At 44.0% G+C, this 19635-nt stretch overlaps 1 protein-coding gene across 2 annotated transcripts in view; it reads right to left on the bottom strand.

Moving 5' to 3' along the window:
• tmeff2a (transmembrane protein with EGF-like and two follistatin-like domains 2a) overlaps window positions 1–19635 on the bottom strand; it is a 100200-nt gene that overhangs the window by 47512 nt on the left and 33053 nt on the right. For both annotated transcript variants that reach the window (XM_035604792.2, XM_035604791.2), the window contains exons 3-4: window positions 14947–15076; window positions 3508–3534 (exon numbers count right to left, since the gene is read on the bottom strand). In XM_035604792.2, the coding sequence (XP_035460685.1) occupies window positions 3508–3534; window positions 14947–15076 (157 nt within the window). The remainder of the gene's footprint in view (window positions 1–3507; window positions 3535–14946; window positions 15077–19635) is intronic.

Genomic DNA, 19635 nt, shown 5'->3' with positions numbered 1-19635 from the left:
GCCCGGCCCCCTCCTCCCTCCTCCCTCCGCCCCTCGCCCGTATCTTCCCATCTCTTCTGACCTCCGCCACAATTCTATCTCTATGAGGTGTGTTTGTGTTCCTCCTCCTCCTCCCTGCCCTCGCCTCTCCCCTCTCGCTCCAATGCTGCTCACATGCCCTCTGTGCCCCCGAGCTGTTTTTCCTTAATTGTCTCTTTTCCTCTTGAGTGATCGATTCCTCATATTTATCTGACAGTTTGAGAATAAGGGCAGTCCTCAAGCTCCTGCTTCGAACCACCGAGGGGTCTCGGAAGGTGAAGCGTCCATGCTGAGCAAAGAAAAGAAAAGGGAAATAAACTTTCTAAACTCGGCGACCTATTTGAAAGGTGTAAAACGACTCTAAATTCTTCATCCTTCCCCTGCCTGATGCATTACTATACCACCGGCAATGTCTTCAGTCAATCTGTGGCCTCATGGGTTGTTGTACACACAAGGAACATTTCTGGTGTTGTATTTCTTTCTCTCCTCACGGCTCCACAGGTTTTGCTACCGGAGGATAAATGTGTGGAACTTGTAGACGAGGATACTCGGCGTTGGGCCGCCCCCCCTGAAAGTCTTGTCAGCCGACTGCTATTCTTCAACGTCAAAATCTTTTTTCTTCTTCTTTTCGAGTAAGTGCGCCTTCCTTTCAAAAAACGCTCCCCGGGATAGAAAGAATTATTCCACTTCGTGAAGTAGTCCTTCACGCTTTATGGCGATGTCGGCGACGGGGACAGGCAGCTCCTGACCTGGACATGTATAGGCTAAATGTGAGAGAGCAACTTAAGCCGACATAGTCAGAGCGTCTGCTTTGTTGTCCAGCACCGGCAAACTGCATTGACCCTCTATTATTTTTCCAAACTTCTATTTTCCTTCTGTACATTTCACTATTTATAGGCACATCATTCTTTTACCAACTTTATTTGCTATTGTGGTAGCAGGGAGCCAACTGTGGAGCGAATGGCGTGTTGGGAGTCTATTCATGGTGTCACACAGGGACAGACGGCGTTTGGCCAAGAGACCCGTCTTAGTTTCTCCACAATGAGCGTTTCACACTCGGCCCCCGTCGCGCCTCGTTATTTTTAGGCAATGCTAGCTCCCAATTGAACTAAATGTTTGGCTTTGTGTGTTTGTAGAAAAAACACACTCCTTTTACGACCACACCCCGTGACGACGTACACAGTGCATGATATTGTCCTTTTTCCTTACAAAAAAAAACTAAAACAGGCATTCTCACTGGTTAATAAGGAAGACATGGAATAGAAGGAATTGCATTAATAAAGAGGGGGGGGGAAATTATGCCCCCCATCCGTTAGTGGAGTATGGCATAAAACAAATAATTCAAGAAACTCAAGAGGACAGAAGGAAACTGCCTTGTTCAACGGTTCCTACTGGTATTCTCCGTATGATACGGATACGCTATAGACTGATGACCAACTGGGGAAAGACAACTGTCAACTAGCCCCACAATCACCCTCCTGTATGTCTGCCAGGGCACTTTGATTAATTGAAAATGTATTCGAAATCTGGACTTGCTGAAGGGGAATATCCTGTACGACGATCCTCGTGCCAACGTGTAATGCAGGTTTAGGTTATGCCTCTTAGCCTGCAGCGTCACAAGGATCCTCTTCAGATAATCCCGTTTAATGTAAATATTTCATTCAGAGGATGCACACGGAAATGTATGTTTATTTTGTTCCTCCTTACCGCCGTCTCCTATCGCTGTCAGTCCTCCATCGCCGCAAGACTCGCCTTCTCGCTTCCTCAATCCCGTTATCTCTTTTTGCGACTTTCCTCGGGCCATTGCTTTGTTCATCCTCTCCTTCTCCATCTCCCTCTCTCCCTGTCTCGGTCTGCCCCTCTTGTTGACCTAGCACCAGTTTCATTTCCGCTCGTTCATCCATCTGTCTGCCGTCTTTTTTCTTTTTTTTGGGGGGGGGGGGGGGGGGGCGACTCATCTCTTTTTCCAATCTCTCTCTCATATATGCTCGGTGCATCCTCATGCATGAGAGTTAATGAAGTAACAGCACGGGGTAAACACGCAGGAGGACGAGTGCAAATACAGCATGTGCGCGCGTACGAGCAAAACTCACAGATAAACGCGACGGCCGACTGTGTCCCGTCTGTGCCGATGTTAGAGCCGAGTCTTGTTTGGCAATTAGGCGACAAGTCAGAGTCTCGGTTGAATGACGCATTATTAATCAGCTGGGGGTTTTACACGATTAGTCGCTCAGAAAAGCTATTCATAAAAAAAAAGGCAGTCATAGCCCTCCGCTTTTTTTCCATCTCGTGTCAATAAACTCTCACACGCTTATCAGCCCCTCTAAACTCACATCTTCCAGCTCCGCTGTTCATTAATTGCAAGAACGAAAAAAACAATCCAATAATGTCCCGCATGAACTTCCATGATGGTATGACAATAAGCTTGCAAAAAGTGTAAGAATGGCTCGAACAGAAAATCCGTCACAGATTAAATTTATTATTATAATTATCTCTCAAAGGTGCACTATCATCTACTGCAGTCGCTGTGAGAAAAAATAAACAAATACATTTTAAACTCTATGATGTAAGCAAGATCATTTGATTGACAGTTGTTCCATTCTCACACTGCAGTCTCCATGCAAAGGCAGAAGTGACCCTGACCAAAATTAATAAACCCACGGAAACATTGAAGTGGATATTAAAGAGCGACGATCGTGACTGAAAATGTTTTTCTGTCTCACATTTGATTTTGCAGTCGCTGTGAGCAAAAATAAATAACTACATTTTAAACTCTATGATGTAAGCAAGATCATTTGATTGACAGGTGTTCCATTCTCACACTGCAGTCTCCATGCAAAGGCAGAAGTAAACCCACGGAAACATTGAAGTGGATATTAAAGAGCGACGATCGTGACTGAAAATGTTTTTCTGTCTCACATTTGATTTACATAACTCGGGCATATTGTGAATATAGTGAACTCCGTGCTTGCAAGACCAAAGTTGGTGTTGCTCACAACTTCAACTTCCAGAAGATCAGAATGTTCCGTTTGTGTCCAAAACAACAGTGTCAGAGGTGTCGATTCAACACTAATAATGATTTGGGAGGCTGCAGGTTTTGTGCAGCTGTGGAACCGTGAGGTGCTTTTGTTATCGAGCTTTTCCACACTGACACAAATGGGGTGGACAAAATAACTGAAACACCTCCCGTCTATGGACAAACATGTACAGCTTGAAAGTGAACTGATGGAGAGAAAAAAAAGTTTCATATGAGGCGTCCTCATTGAACTTCAAGTCGAACTTTTTGCATTGGTGAATCGAAATAACTCTGGACTTCCTGTTCCCATTGTATGTTTGTCTGGCAGTGCAATACTGCAGCAGGACATGCTTTCAGTGGACAAAGACAATGAGCAAAGAGAACCGCATGAGAGAGGCATGGCTTGTGGAGTTAAAGTAGAGGAGGAGGAAGAAGAGGAGGAGGAGGAGGAGGAGGAGGGTGAGCAATCTTACCGTCGTCTCCTGAGCCTGAGCCGGCATCTGCAGAGGAGAAAGAAAAAAAATGCAGTTATTAACCAGAGGCTCACACAGCCACAGACATTAGCTGAGTAAGCGTGCATCTGCATATTTGTGTGTGTGTGTGTGTGTGTGTGTGTGTGTGTCTAGGCCTATTTGCCCGTGTATGTGTGCGTGCGTGTATGTACAGTCAGACACATTGTGTGCTATGAGGGATGGGTTTGAGCGACATGAGGTCTCTCTTAAGATAATGCAGGAAGGGATACAGAGAGTCAGATGTAAAAAGCAGGAAAAAAAAGAGGATGCTGAGGAGGAGGAGGAGGAGGAGGAGGAGGAGGGAAGATGTCCTGGCTTTGAGCACCAAGGCATTTCCCCCTATTCTGCAACAGCACATCGATGATAACCACCCCCAGCTGTGGACCTTTCCCTAGTGGCGCTCCGGGAATGTTCTCCCATTCCAGTCTTCAGGGCGTTTGCATCCCGTCGACTTCTCCGAGGCCTTCCCGCTGAATCTGTGTAAAGCTCCCTCGAACGCACTGAGCTCGCCCAATTGCGCGGCAATTTGGCCGTGAAAGGTACACTGACGAGCACTCCGAGGAGCAGCCTCCGTGTAACTCGAGCCGCAGGATAAAGCGATCCGCTAAAACGCGCAGGGCCAGAGATCATACGAGGCTCTCCCAGGACCGTGGGGGGGGGGGGGGGGGGGGGGGGGGGTATAATAGCACAGCTCCATAAGCGTACCCAACTGAGAGGGCTTTAGAGGAATAGGTACACACAGCGTCTGGAGTATTGGGACCTCATCTTCGCCATGAGAACAAATGGAGTCGGGACCAGCAAGCTGTCATGATACTGATACTTTTCATGACATAAGCTTCGGTTCAATAAAATACATTTCTACTGGGGCACAAACATGATCTTTCTCATCCAGTGCGGCCGACCAGTCATAGTCTGAATATGCTGCAATCTGTGGGTTGAAAACTGACCGCAGAACCAAATGTGTTTAATCAAAGTAGTAGCATGTTTTAGAATTCTTTTTTTTTTTTCTTTTTTGCTAAACTGATTTGTTTTTCAGTGTTCATTGAATAATTCAGTTCGTCAATCATGTCATTTGTGGGCGGAATAAGAAAAGTTTTTAATGAACTAGCGCTTGAGCTTTAAATAACTTGGTATCCATGCACTTTTCTTGTTTAGTTAAACTATGATAACTATGTGTTCATATATGTATAAACACTTGCCACAAAGGTTACACGAGGTGGAACCGGCTTCTTTGTGAGTCGCCATGTTTGCTACGTCGTGTGAATACGGTTGTGGTCCAAAATACATTGCACTCGCGTTGAATTTCCAGTGCTGCAGGAAACCGGAAATGGACTCACCATAAAGTGTCCCTGTCGGTGGCTCAGTTGGTTGCGGTTTGCAACTTGTAGTGGTAGATGTGGTAAAACCTTGAAATGCAATGTGGCTCGTGCGACTGTTGCGACCCCCTTTCCCCCTCAACCCGCTGAGGGTCTGAAGACACTGATAGTGGAATTTCGCCGGTCACGTTTTACAAACAACATGACGATTCTGCACATGGTCGTTTTAAAATGAATGGACTGAGAGAGTCAATGACATGTACGGTCAAAGAAATCTGTTTTTGGGGGGTTGTCTTCTTGGTTAAGTGTTAAGAGCAGTGAGTTGCTTTAAACTGAACCACTAACTGCGAAGAGAGTGTTGCCCTGCTGTAAGCCACGGTCAAGCCAGTGCTAATCCACAGACCCATCTGTGGTTTACGCAACAAAAGCTTCACAGTGACTTTACCGAACCTTAACCACGTAGGAGATTTTCCGTTTGCACCAGACCACGATCTCCGACTAACCTCCGCCGAGTGCTGTGAGAGTCTAAACTTAGCAGCAAGTGGATACTCCGCTGCGAGATCGGATCGTCTGACGGAAGAAAACAAATGTATTGTGTCTGTGAGGAATTTTCCGATAAGTTCAGTTTGTGTCTGGCCAAATGTGTAAATTAGGAACAATTTGCTGAAAATAAATTAGGTGTAATTTATTGAATTGATGTTGTAATTAGTTACATTAGATGTACAACAAGTGTAATCTAATTTCAAGGAGTCGCCGCCTTGCGAAGCTACACAAGCCACACAGTACGGCCTCAACTCCTTCGACTTAACTATGCTTCAATTATTTTATCAGTGCATATTACAATTTTATCGGTATTCAAAGATATTGTGTTTCTGTCGAATGATTTCAAGAGTTCAAAGATCAGTGCTATGAAAACGTAGTGCCGTGAGTAACAGACCATTTTGACCACTAAAAACATTAAAACTGTTTCAAGAAACAATAAGGTTTTGTCAGACATCTCGGCAACATACAGTTCATTAAAAAATGACTTATTGCTTTATGACTGCTGCAAAGCTCTTAATTCTTTAGTGTTGGTATTCTGTGTTTGCTTTTGATATAATTTTATTGCATTTGGTATCATGGTGATTTTGATGTACGTACCATTCTTCAATATTATTTACTGTATGCAATGTAAATCAGCATATGTTCTTTATACAGTGTTTCAATACCGGGCGCCCGGGAAGTGTACTTGTTGCCAAGGTAACAAATAATCCAAACTAAAGCCTACGCAGCTCCTTCATCATTAAAGAATACAATCATACAAACAAGGGTCATGGAAGCACACCATCAACTCCCTCCCCCGAACAGGAGGTCAATCCCTCCGAATTCAAATTGACTTAACATGTTGAATTTCTCTCAAAGGTGCAGTTCAAGTTCACGAAGACTGAACTGTGCATGATGAAATTTTTTTTTTTTATATATATATATAGTCAATGAGATGAAGTAAATACAAAAAGTGGAAGCAAACTTTAGTCTCACTGCAACATAGTGAGTAGACGTTTAGGGAATTGAACTCTCACAGCAGCAAACTATCCTCAAGGTTTCAGGTCTAAGTTTTTGAAAAAGGATAAATATACACTGCACTGTTGAATAAAAAATGCTTTCCAAGTGTTCCATAAAGAAGGGAAACGCAGACACATTTGTTAGACCTACGGGGAACAACAGCGCGTTTCGGCGAGCAACACCGAAATACTTAGTTCACAAAAAAGAAAACTTCACAGGGCATCTTTAGTGTCGGGAAAAAATAAGAAAAAAATACCCATGCACACTGGCAGACTTTCAGCGTCCTTGGAGCATGTGGGACACTGAATGTGCAGTGTTTCTTGAAAAGGCTTAGCTCGAAGGATCAGGCCAAAGTCAGTAGGGGTTCATGAAAGATCAATAGTGATAAAAAACAAAACTTTAGCATCTGTACAAGAGGTTAGAGGAGGAAAAGACTGGTATCATAGAAAACAGAACAAAAAATGCTTGTCTGCCAAATGAAGGGTCGCAAAGATGCCATACCCCACAATTTTATTTCATGTGAATGCCGCTGAAGAGTGAGTGAGAGAGCAGGGGAGGACTGAAGATGGCTGTATGAAGTGATTCAGTTTTTTTTAGGTTTGGAGCGATTGATTGGAACAGAAGTCAAGGACAGGGTTCCCCAGTTTGAATGGCTACTTTTGAAGTGTTGCCTCATTTGAAAAAAAAAAAAAATGTTTTATCCGCTGGTTGGGTCGAGCTGTTGAACACGAAAATTGCATCATGGAAAAATACCAATAAGTAAAAATACACATTTTGAATTAAGTAATTTCTTAATATCCAAATCCAACTGAGCTGTGAACCGACTCTGGATATTGTGCTGGTTTGGTGACACACACCTGACAGGAGCATTCTTGGAAGAATTGTTATTAACCTCAAAGTGCTGCTTACACCAGAGGCTGTACACACACACACACACACACACACACACACACACACACACTTCACTGCCTGCTTGCACGTAAAAACACTTATCCACCTTCCACTATAAATAAGCCATTTAAATTTAGGTTCAAGCAGAAGACGTGGCTGCATGCAGACGCTTGTGCACAGCAGGCAGCTTGTTTTTACCGTGAACACTTGGAATGGATTTCTACGCCTGTGCCACAGGTCACCTGGCAGTACCACTTGTGCGTAAATGCACATGTGCACATGCACTTGCAAACATGCAAACATGCAAACACGAGCACTGTGTGACTTTACATTATGTGATTATGTGAGCCGTGGCATGTTGAATTCAGATGCAGATCTCCAGAAAACAAAGAGAAAAAAGAAACTCACAGTGCTGCCTGGGTTTTTTTATATATATATTTTTTTCCACCTTTAAGATTATGTGCCATCAAAGTATAACTTGAGGCAACATTATATCAACTCAGCAGGAAACAGGGGGCTTTTAACCTACCGGCCACATGGGGTTTGTGGATTCTGGGTTCAGCACAAACTTTTACCATCTTACTGACCTTTCTAAAGAGAAGAGATGGCCCCTGGGATCTCAGAAGTGTTCGCGCCGCAGCACATTATCATGTCCCTCCATACAGTTTGCCAGAATTGCTGGAGTTAAGTTCCCTCCATGACGGCCATAAGAGAGAAGTTTTCAGGTTCAAAGTCTTAGCCAGCTCAGCATCCCTGAAGGCAACATCGTGATTCTGCATGATGTTATATCCAGCGTCACTGGAGGACACGGCGCACCCTTCGTGCAGCAGGATTTAAAGTGAGGGTTAAGCATGTTCAGAGTTCCAGTGCAGAACACGTCCCATCACGGACCTTGATTTTAATTTTGATTAATCGCGCAATATGTGATTTTCTGCTGCTGGCCTTAATAGAACCATGGCACATGACAGTTCGATGTAAAGTAGCGTGGGATCATGGGAGTTGTTTTTTTTCTCTCCACCACTGCTGTCATCAGTCAGTTTCTCCCAGTTAAGTTTCCTTCAGTGTTGAAAGATCCAGTTTCAGATAATAAAAAAAACAGTGTTTTTCTGATGCTGCCACCAATCTGAAGCTGACATTTGCTCATCTTGTTTCTCTGCTGAGGAACATCCTTCATTTATTTAAAATATATAAATTTTGACCACTTCCACATAATTGACGCATTGACAGAGGGGGTGTGATACTATTAATGGGCAGTCAGCTGAAACTGATTGTAACCCTTGATCTTGATTATGGATTCACCTTGGTTTTAACATTTCTGGAAACATTTGGGATAGTGAAAGTAAAGAGCTCTACAAAATATAACACATAAGTTGAATGCTTTTAAACACAATTTCAGATCTTATGATCTTCTCTATAGGATCTCTGCACCATTAGATGTTTCTCTATTAGGAAGTCATGACTAATTAGGCAACATGCATGTTGGACGCTATTCACTAGGAGTTTAACATCTAAAGACCGCAGCTAATCGGCTTCATCAGGACTGTGGGGATGTGGTTTAATCAGAGTTGATTTACAGTTGCCCCGAGGAAAACAAACCACCACACAACTGTCACCAGGTTTTGATTTAACTGCTATGACCAGTCATACTGATATTGATAAGTCAGTTATTACAGATATTACAATTCAAAGAAAAATCAGATAACCTTTAAACTGCTGACCCTTTGTGTTTAGCTCCCTCCATGCTAAGTTAGTTCTCCTTGTAACTTAGTTTACAGGTAAACACAATGGACTGATTATAAAATTGGACGGGTCCGGAAAATGGAAGTGCCCGAAGCCTGTATTCTCTCAAATGACCAGCAGAGGCCGCCTCACTGGTTGCAAAAAGAAGTACGTTTCCATAGAAGTCTATGAGAGAATGACTTTACTTCTCACTTGATTTATAACGTCAGTAAGCATTTCCCTGAGGAGTTTGTGGTTCAATCCCTAGTTTCGAGTCTTCTTCACTACAGCATGATGTTCATTTTGTGAATTATGGTGTCTTTTAGACACTAGACGATAAAGCACCGTTTGCATTGGGCCGTGGATACAGAGTGATTGACAGCTGGTACCATCCAATCGGTGGACGGTTGCAGGTGGACGTGCATTCAGACCATTCAAATCTTAAAAGGGGCAGTAAGCGATTCTAAAGCAATACACGTTTTGTAAAAATCTGTGACAAAATAAATGGCTCAGACGACCAAATCACAAAAACAACAAAGAGGGAGACAAGCTTGCTCCAAAATGGCTTACTGTCCCTTTAAATATGGAATAACTAATAGTCTGTGTGTTCCTCTATAGAACCCAGCAATCAGAAGCTGATTGAAAATTAGTTCATCAGAACCTATAACTATCACATGCATATAGAAAGTAGAAATCAATAACATACATATTTGTAAGATCCTCTCGTGCCAAATGTTACACTCACTGCACATGCATCATACTGCACGTGGCAGATCTCTGCATAGCACGGTGTGCTCCCCGACTCATCAGCCAGGCATATGGCTCGTGTCATCTGTCAGTGCTCAGGCAACGCAGTCACACACAACAGTGATTAAAACACGCCATCAACATTTTAACAACGCGTCAATTAAACCCCGCTTCCGCCACCTTCCCATTTAATGGGCTCCCTGCGAGCCACATTGTTCACGTTGTGAACCGAGTTGGGGAAAATGCTATGCGAGCACTTGCCTTAGCCTAACTCCCTCCTTTGGGGCGGGAGTACACCGCTTGGTTGGTTTTGCTTCGCTAAGCTGATGCCTAACTGCTCCTAAACTGCGCCGGGCTGGCATTTCATGTGATGCGGGAGGTGGAAGTGGAACCACGTTGTGCTAATCAACTTCCACCGGCTTTTGTACCACCGGGAGCCCTCCCCCGCTATCGGACCCTCCATCAGAACTCCCTTACCTGTCGGGGACATGGAGGTAATAAAGAGCGGACGGAACCCGGAATAAAAAGACGTGGGAGTTTGCTTTTGTCGTCTGACAAATGCTGCCCTGCAAAAGTCAATAATGCACTAAGGGAAGCCACTTTGTATGCTGTCACAAACCAAAACCTCTGTGATGTCATGTTGCGATATGATACGCACACTTTGCTGCAGCAGCCGTGACAAGATGTCTTGCCTTCGCAACCCGAACCCCGAAAAAAGAACGGAACAGTATCAAATTATGTTTGTCTCTCGCTCAGTAATAACACGGCGCTCCCGTTTTAAATTCTTTTCGGAACACTGATCTGCTAATATGGGGAGTGGAGAGTTAAAGTTACATTATGAACACTACATCGAGATTTCCTTTCACCAAGCTCACCCCCAGAGATTTCTGGATATCGCTCATCCCCGCGAGGGGGGGAAACAAGTATTGGCCCTGGCGAGCTGACATATATCCATTACACCGTGTTCTGTTGCTGCTAATGGGATTTTAGAAGATGGAAATAGAAAGCGGGACGGAGGGAGAGAGAGAGAGAGAGAGAGAGAGAGAGCGAGCGAGAACAATAAGTGGAGAGAGCGAGAGAGAACGCTTTGTTGCAGTCGGTGCACAGATTGTGTAAAACAGTTTTGACACTTCCCTCCTTACTTTTATTAGTCGCCCCTCTCTCCGGCATCCGAGCTATTTCAACGTGCTCCGCCGCCGCCGCGCTCGTTTTAAGTTAGCTCAGGAGAGATGATCAACCGCGCGGCTGAGCGGTGTGTCCGGGGAAGCGAGAGCGGCCGCTTCAGATGTAGCCGTCTGCCATATATATACGTTCACCGCATGCAATGTTTTGCGTGCGGCGCTCGGCTTACATAAGAGAGCTCCCACACAGCTGGCTCACATGTTCCACTTCCACACAGACAACAAGCATTTGTTGCACCTCCTTGAAGAGCTCTTTGGGATACAGTCACGATTCCATTGCTCCAGTTTAACTGCGTTTGGCACACCTCTCAGTTTTAAGCACGGACCAAATTCGATTTCCTCTCAACGGTTTATTGGTTTGGTTGTAATAGTGTTTTCAACTTAAACATTCATTCTAGGTTATCTAATATCAATATATGGCAGACACTACATATACATATATATCATATGTCCTCTATACTATAGAAAACCTCTTAAAATATGTTACACCTTTCCTTTTTTTCTTTTTTTAAATTAAGAGACATTTTGTGAAGTGTAGTCGACTAAGAATATCATTCTGGACCAGATGAACTGAAGGCTTCACACACCACACTCACAGTTTTGCGATTCTCAGTCTCATTTTATTTGTCTTTCATCATTATTTTTGTCCCCGCTCCACCGGTGCATAAATAATGCATTCGTTAGATTTCCGCGTAAGGAGTTTTTCAGACAGCACTTCTTTTTTTCTTTCTTTGCCTCTTACTCAACAGGCACAAAGTGAACGTCTGACACACAACGCACAGAGCGGGGGGGGGGGGATGTAGGACCACTCTCATGGTCCGTTTGTCAGCCGACTGCGGCACAGGAACATCCTTGTCTGCATCCTGCATGAAGTTGGAAAAAGTATAGTCGCTTGGTACACTGAAGAAAGGGCTCTTTATCTCTTCCTCGTTCCAAGAGATACACAAATCCATACCCACAAACCCCCATCCCATCCCCCCCCCCTCCACACACACACACACACAAACTGGCTTAGACTATCACATGTCTTGTATACAGGACCGCACACACACACAACCCACAAGCGAGCGACTCAGACAGAGGCCGGACACTTGTTCATTTGACCGCGCGCGCGCGGCCCCTTGCCGACCGGCGCACAGACACCGCCACTGTCACTTCGGTAACATTTCCACCTCAGTCTCCGCATGCTCCCTCTGCTCAGCTGTGCCCATTCAAGGGCCTTTTAATGGACTTCTGCCGGCTGCCTGTCAGCGCTGCTCACCGAGTCAGCGCCTTCTCGAACTGAGCTCAAATCTGTGCTCACGCAGTGACTCGCACAAGCATTAAAATAAAATAAAAAAATTAAAATAAAAACAAAAAATACCCGACAGCCTTCGGATTCACAAGTGGGCAGATTCCTCTGTGGGCGTCAAAGGCTTTGTTTCTCCCAAAGTACCTGCTCCAACATTTGGATTTCTTATCATAGGATTAAACACGTTGCATTAGCGGAAACCTAATGGTAAAATGAGAAGCATAGAAGTTAAGAGAAACACAGCCTCGTATGTGTACACAAAAAGAAGACCGCGGTCCTGTCAGGGCGTACGGTAGAAACTGACGCTGTGTTTTCCTTCGGTCTTCCTCGCAGCTTGCGCTCAGTCCACGAGATGTGAGGATCCTGTTTCCACTAACACCTATAGGGCCATTGCCAGGGCTTTTATGACCCAGGATCTTTTTCGCACGGCACACAGCGAGTAGCACCGCCGCTCTCCACAACACCGCTAATGAAGGGCCTGACCTTTTTCCGAGTGAAGACGCCCACTCAGCAGCTTAAGCGACAAACTACATCAGCAAACAGTAATCCCAATTATGTTAGATAATTACAGCGAGTGCCTTCTCTCGCCCCTACCTCCGATGGCAAGACGAAGACAATGAGGCAATGTCACCGAGGGAAAGGGTAAAGAACAAAGGAAGCAAGGTGTTAGTAAAAAAAAAGAAAAGAAAACAGGCATTCCCAACATATTAGGGATAATGTACAACAAGCCGTGCCGTTGTCGGAAAAAATAACAAGATAGGCCTCACACGGAGTAGAGGTCGGAGTTCGCCTCTGTGGAGTATTACATTTTTGAAGTTATCATCCCGCTTCTTACATTGGATTAGAAAGACCCCAGTTTATTCATATTTTGGAGCCATGCACTCACAAATGGTGAAATCCGGACGCCCTTTCCGTCAAACGGGGTGTCTGACCGGACGTAAACTGAGTCAATAACCATGTCTGCTACAACCACGGCCGGACTCACAGTCACCGAGCTCCAGCATTTCTACGCCTCAGGTCACTCTTGCACTTCACCTGTCGATTGTGAATACGTTTTTCCACAGTTATCAGGCGCGGGCGCCCACACCCATTATCACGCCACGAGCTCGTTGTCTTTAAATTGTCATCCATTCACTCGGATGAAAAATTAGAAAGATTTCACTGGATATCACGATGACAAGATACAAATTTGTCCATAGAGAGACTGAGCCATTCTTCAAGCTATAACTGTGTGTATCGGCATCAAGCGAGGAGGGGAAGACACAGCCGAGCAAGTTTAGAATTTTTCTTTTTGAATAACGTCTGTATTCATATATATGTATCATGATGCTTCCTCAGGAATCCCTTTCGCTGTTTAAACGCCACACACTCGCAGCTGTGTAACCTGTAATAATGTGCTAATGGTATCGTTAACGCAATGATGTTAATATGATAACGCTGACCTAATTACTCAATTCAGTGTGAGCACGCTAAAATTAGCTAATTATCACTTAGCAGACAGTACAGTGAGGCTGATGGGAATATTTAAGTTATACAGTGATCAAAAAGTATCAAATCAACTGATTGAATAGTTTTTAAACCACAAATATATACTGTTGGACAAAATTGGACAATTCATGATGTAACTGTTGGTGACGCTGGTGAGAGAATGGAGTTCAGTCCAGACCTTCAGACATCCCATGAGCCCCGCTGCTCACACGGCAAAACAGTGTATCTTGTAGCTGCAGGTTTATAAAAGTGACAGCGAGGAATTGAATCTCACGTATTGTTGGTGAACATAAATCTATGAGCACACGATTCCAAAATACATCTTGTGCATTTAGAAAGGAGTCATTCTGAACGGGAAAAAAACGAAACATGCACAGGTCCCAGGTTCACTGGGCCATTCAATTCTTTAATCCTCTTCCGAATACTCTTTAAGTAAGATAAAATGGAGGGGGGAAAAAAATTCTACACAAACCAGCTTAAAATAAAAACAAAAAAATGAAATGGCCGTCAAGACGATGCGTGACTCAGTCATTCAATTTTCTGCTCTGCTGAGCGTGCCTCTTGGCAACGACGTTACAGTAACTACCTATGACAATTTTCTGCACAAGCAGACTTATTTACAGTTTATGCCTTCAAGCATTACACAATGAAACGTCACAGCTGTAGCACCTTCTTTTACTTTGGCTTTAGACAAACTGTAGAATTGTACTCGTTTAACGCTCTCGCCCGCTCAACAGGCCTGTTGCTGTGTTCCCCCCTTTTTTTTTTTTTGCGAGGACCTTGTGCGGCGCTGATGAAATCCTTATCTGTTCAGTGAGAATTCTTGTCACTGTCGGAGTAGTCGCGCTTGTTACATTGAACTTTGGGAAATTACGTCAGTCTGTCACCGCGAGACGGTTTTTTTTTTTCCCCCGTCATAGCTTTTTTTTGTAATTCCTTTGAAGTAACGCATCACTCAGTAATTAATGAATCCCATCTCCTGGAAGTATTTTCATATACTGTACTGTACATTTGCTCACTTACAGACAACACTTCATCAAATGTGTTCCTGCATTGTTTTTCATATTCACACAAGTCTGTTTGTGTACGCCATGTGTTCAGTGTGTGTGTGTGTGTGTGTGTGTGTGTGCGTGTGTGCGTGCGTGTGTCTGTGTGTGCGTGCTGCAAGGTTGTGTTGGTCAGTGTGTATACTTCTGTGTAGGCGTCATAGTGTAACTGTACATACCAGCAGGACAGGCCCCTTCTGACATAATAAGTACTTCAGACTGTTGCTTGCAGGCATCCCTGCGCAGGAAACACTCGTTCTGGTAGTTCTGATTGTTGGAGCCACACACCGGGGCATAGTCATTGTTGCACTGCAGAGAGGAGAGGAGACGAAATAGGAGGGAAGTCACGTTAAGGTCAAAAGAATCTGTGGTTAAGTATTTACTTAACACTGCTAACTCTTATGCTGGATATGAAGCCGTCAACTCCATTTCTGATGAAAGACATCTCTACGAATACGATCTGATACAATACAAATTCATACAATCAACAATTAATACACGTGTATAGGTTACAATCGAAGTGGAGAATGGAAATGCAACAACATAAACCTAGTCCAACTTTTAAAGGCCCAAGTGTGTCTGTCTATATGCATGTTGTCATCAGTACGCAACTTTGAGTGGTGATATGTATGTTATTGATTTCTACTTTCATATATTGATTTCTACTTACAATCATATATGCACGTGACAACTATACTAAAACTATTTTCCATTTTGTTCTTACTACTGTACGAGTGCATTGCTTTTTCCTACTTGGAGAAAATCCTACCACTTAATTTCTATATGTGGAAATGTTGGAATACGACTGTGGTGGAAAGCGAGGAAGGAATAAATGTAATGTAATTGTAAAGGATTCAAATGATTCAGACCTTTTGAATCCTCACAACATCCATCAACTGCCAAATCTACCAAATTTGGTAGCCAAATCTCGGTTAATGAAACAGCACCAGGGAAATAATTGCTGTGCAGTTGTTAAAGCTGTTAAAATTGTTTTTCACTGTGATCAATGTTCATGTTTTTTGACCACGACTTTAGCAAACCCAGTTACGAGAAAGAAAAGTTTTGGGCTGTGACTTATCCATTGACTGATTAGATTTAGTGTCAGATATAATTTGAGCGTGAGCAAATCCCGGAGGAGGCACTTGGTGATTGACGAAGTCAAAACATTTAACAATTAAATCGGACTGGAATTTACAGAGACACGATACTTAATCGTATCAGGCCGCACATATGTCATATTTATAAATGAGTTCATAGATTGACAAGCTTGCAGAGGGTTTACATTTGTTTTTTTTACTGACTATCCACAGTGATAAGGGACATTTGAGTGCATGTCCTGTCAACAGTGTGTTTCACTCTTCAATAGAATTGTCATAATCGGCTGAAAATATCACTTACTCAAAAAGATGCAAAAAAATATTTTTTTCAGAGTCCGTTTCGGCCCACAAGTGCTGACGTCATATGTGGGATCATACAGTCATTCCTGCCAAAGTTGTAATGGTTTTGGTTATTTCACATGACAGGTTTCATTCTGTGTTTCTGTGCTCGTCTCACTGGTTCAAAGTGGCCGGGGCTGCAGCCGATGTCACACTCGTCCATTTGAATCCGAATCGTGGTAAGAAGTGTAACCGAGGGAAAACCAGACAGTTCTGACGACGCACTTTCTGCTTTTTTGAAAAAGATATTTTTGTGGGCATTTTTAGCCTTTACTGCCAGACAGACTTAGCGTGAAAGTGGGGGAGATAGAGGGGGGGGGGGGGGGGGGGGGGGGACGCAGCTAAGTGCCGCAGGAGGAACTGAACCTGCGGCCGCTGCAGAGGACCCAGTCCTCATGGGCGCACAGTTTCAAGTCTGAAATCCTTGATAAATAATACCCCCAGGGTGTGTTTTTTTTCGTGATGAATGACATTTTAAAAAATTGCAACAAAGACTCTCGCTTATTAATGAGTCAGATTCAAACTGCAAATATCCTCTGAAAGAGAAGAAAAAAAATGGCCAGCATCTGCTGTTGCTCACCGCCGCAGTTGCTCCACTGGAGCGGTGCGAGGTTAAGTGACTTGCTCAAGGGCACTGAGCAAAATAGCTGCAAAGGTACGGGAGAACATTACTCATTCATTTCCCCACATGGTTTGTTGGCTACCGAGCAAACCGAGATTTTTCAGATGACTGATGGCACTACAGTGCCCGGCCTCAAGTTTTCTCTCCCTTCTCTTTTTGGGAGGGGATGGGTGAGCGACCGTTCGGGAGAGATATTCATTTGATTTCATATTGATTTGCGTGCGCCGCACCGCGGGAATACCAACGTAATTACTCAGTGGAGAAAAAAAATTGCCCTCTACTCCCTGGGAAAGGAGGAACGGGCGATCAAAGTTTCCAGAGACACTGTCGCTCTGTGGTCACGGCCTGAAACCTAATTACATTTTTTAAAAGTGCTGAGAAACCGGGGGAACGTGTGAAAATGTATTTCTGCCCGGTGCAGCATCACGGGGACGAGGGGCCGGCTCGAGTGTCCCCCCCGGCAGGGCCGAGCCCGGGGGGCTCACGGCTCTCTGTCGCCACTTCTGCTCCCCTCTGACACCCTAATGGACCGAACTGAGAATCGCTCCCCTCTGGGTCAAATCACCTGCCCGTGTTCTTTGCACAACTCTACGAGGCTCTCGCAAAAAGGCGCGTGCGTGTACAGACGGTAACGCATTTGCAAGTGCATGTGTGTTTTAATGGGCACATTTTTATACTGTTGCATATACAGTTATTTTGAAATTGACTGTGACCCATGAAGTCTCCCTCATACCCTCTCTCCTACTGGGTGCCGTCCCAGCCAGTCAATACACACTAATTCCATCTAAAACAAGTACATGTGTAGCAGGGCGGTCGTCCCTGTTTCCATCTTTTGTGTTGCAGCTTGCCGTTAGAGAATTAGAGAGTTTTAGCTGCTCTATTCCACTTTATTAACAAACAAAGAGTTAGGTTTGGTCTAATGTGTAATCAATATGAGAGGGACAGATAATGGTACTTTCAGCTCTGCTTTTTATCCAATTTCTGAAATACCACTGTTGGGACTCAGCCCTCTCAAATTCGAGGATTTGACCACATGCTCCTTTGTTTCAAAGACAAAGGAGAGCAATGGAACTCAGAATCTCCCAGGTTTCCCATCTATAGGTGTTAAAATCTGCTCCAAACTCCAGCTGCCCCTGGTCACTGTGTGTCTCCGGATCCAGGTTGTCACCGTGGCCAATAAACCTTCAGCTCCCCCAGTGCTGTTAAAATCTGACTTTACATCTGTGGCTACAACACAGAGTCCTGGAAGCTGGTGAAGCAACAGGAGCCACCGAGCAGAGTCGGCGTCGAGCACCTAACTGTGTGAGGAGGACACAGCAAAGCAAAAGGACTCTTCCTATTCTCTTGCCATGAACGTGGTAATGTAACTGCTCATTTAGCATAGCATGCCACAGTAGAGCTAAGCATAAGAATGTTGAACTTTGGTAGTGTACTGTATTGATTTGATTCGATGTGTTCACTAAAGCGTTATAGTTATGTTTACATATAAATAACCCCTCTACTAACCTGACACCGCTGTCCTACACCAAGTGGCCTCAACAAAGGAACAGCAGCCATGTGGTGGAGCCGACAAATCTGGTTCCACATTCTTGTTTGTAGTCACTTTGTTTACCACCATCTTATTTGAAGTAAGTCCCTGACCTTTGACCCCACCATTAAAAAATCAACCATCTAGTCTGTGCAGGCACACACACACACAGAGACCTGTATATGTTTACAAGACATATATTTTTACATGAGTATTGCCAACCTCTGACTGGTAAACATCCAAATCCTTCAATCTTTACGAACTACCAATGCGGAGAATTTGGTTTTAGCTATCAATTCAATTATTAATCAAAAATCCAAATTGATAATTAGTATATCATGAATGAGACAAAATCAGTAAATTGGCTATCATTTCCCTTCCTTTGAAGGGTGGTGCCCCGAGGTAACTCTAATATCAGTTAAAGTTATTATCTGATGATTCATATTTTCATTATTCATATATTATCGATGTTTGATAGCCATAGCTGATACACTGTGTAAGCACAACATTTAATCACAGCACCGCAGTCACGCACACACCTATCCATTAGCGCAGTATTAGCCACAGTGGCCAGTTCCACTGGTCCAGTCAGGCAGATCACATGTGCTCTGAATGGTACAGTAGCATAGGAAGGACGCCGAGGACAAAACATAACGGATGGCTCAATATTGTTATGCCATTTCAGGCAAATTTGTGATTCGTGATATTGAGCGATATGAACAGATTTTGACTTGACTTTCAGGCATATAGGAGGAAATAGGCAGCCAGCTAATGCATTTATGTCATCGGACAAAACAAGGAAACATGGGGGGAGAATCTCATTTTAATGGGAAAGTCAAAGACAAGACAAAGACAAACATCTCAATTGAATGAAGGTGCTTCAACAAAAGCCCAACTCATATACTCAGAGATGCTGGCTAGTGTGATAGCCCAATTTAAAACTGTCCTGTTAGGTGAAGTCTATAGAGATTCAAAAGGTTTAACAAGAGGCACTTTATGTATAGTGACATATCAAGCTGTTTATTATTTATATTAAGCACAGTGCAGGTGATCACAGGGAACCAACCAGGACGTGTTCGTCACCGGTCCAGATGTTGGCGAAAGAGGAGATTTGGTATATAGTCCCGTCCTTCACATGTTGAGGGTATGGACGCAAGAGAGATCTCTAAGAGCAGGACCCGACTACTGACACTACTGGGAACGTGTTCATACACAAACTGCATTGCACTGCCAAATCACACACAGAGACACTGGTCCGATGGGCACACGGAAGAAGTGCAAA

The sequence above is a fragment of the Scophthalmus maximus genome, chromosome 14, assembly GCF_022379125.1.
Source record: "Scophthalmus maximus strain ysfricsl-2021 chromosome 14, ASM2237912v1, whole genome shotgun sequence".
Taxonomy (NCBI): Eukaryota; Metazoa; Chordata; class Actinopteri; order Pleuronectiformes; family Scophthalmidae; genus Scophthalmus; species Scophthalmus maximus.
This window is presented reverse-complemented; position numbering and strand designations above follow the sequence as displayed.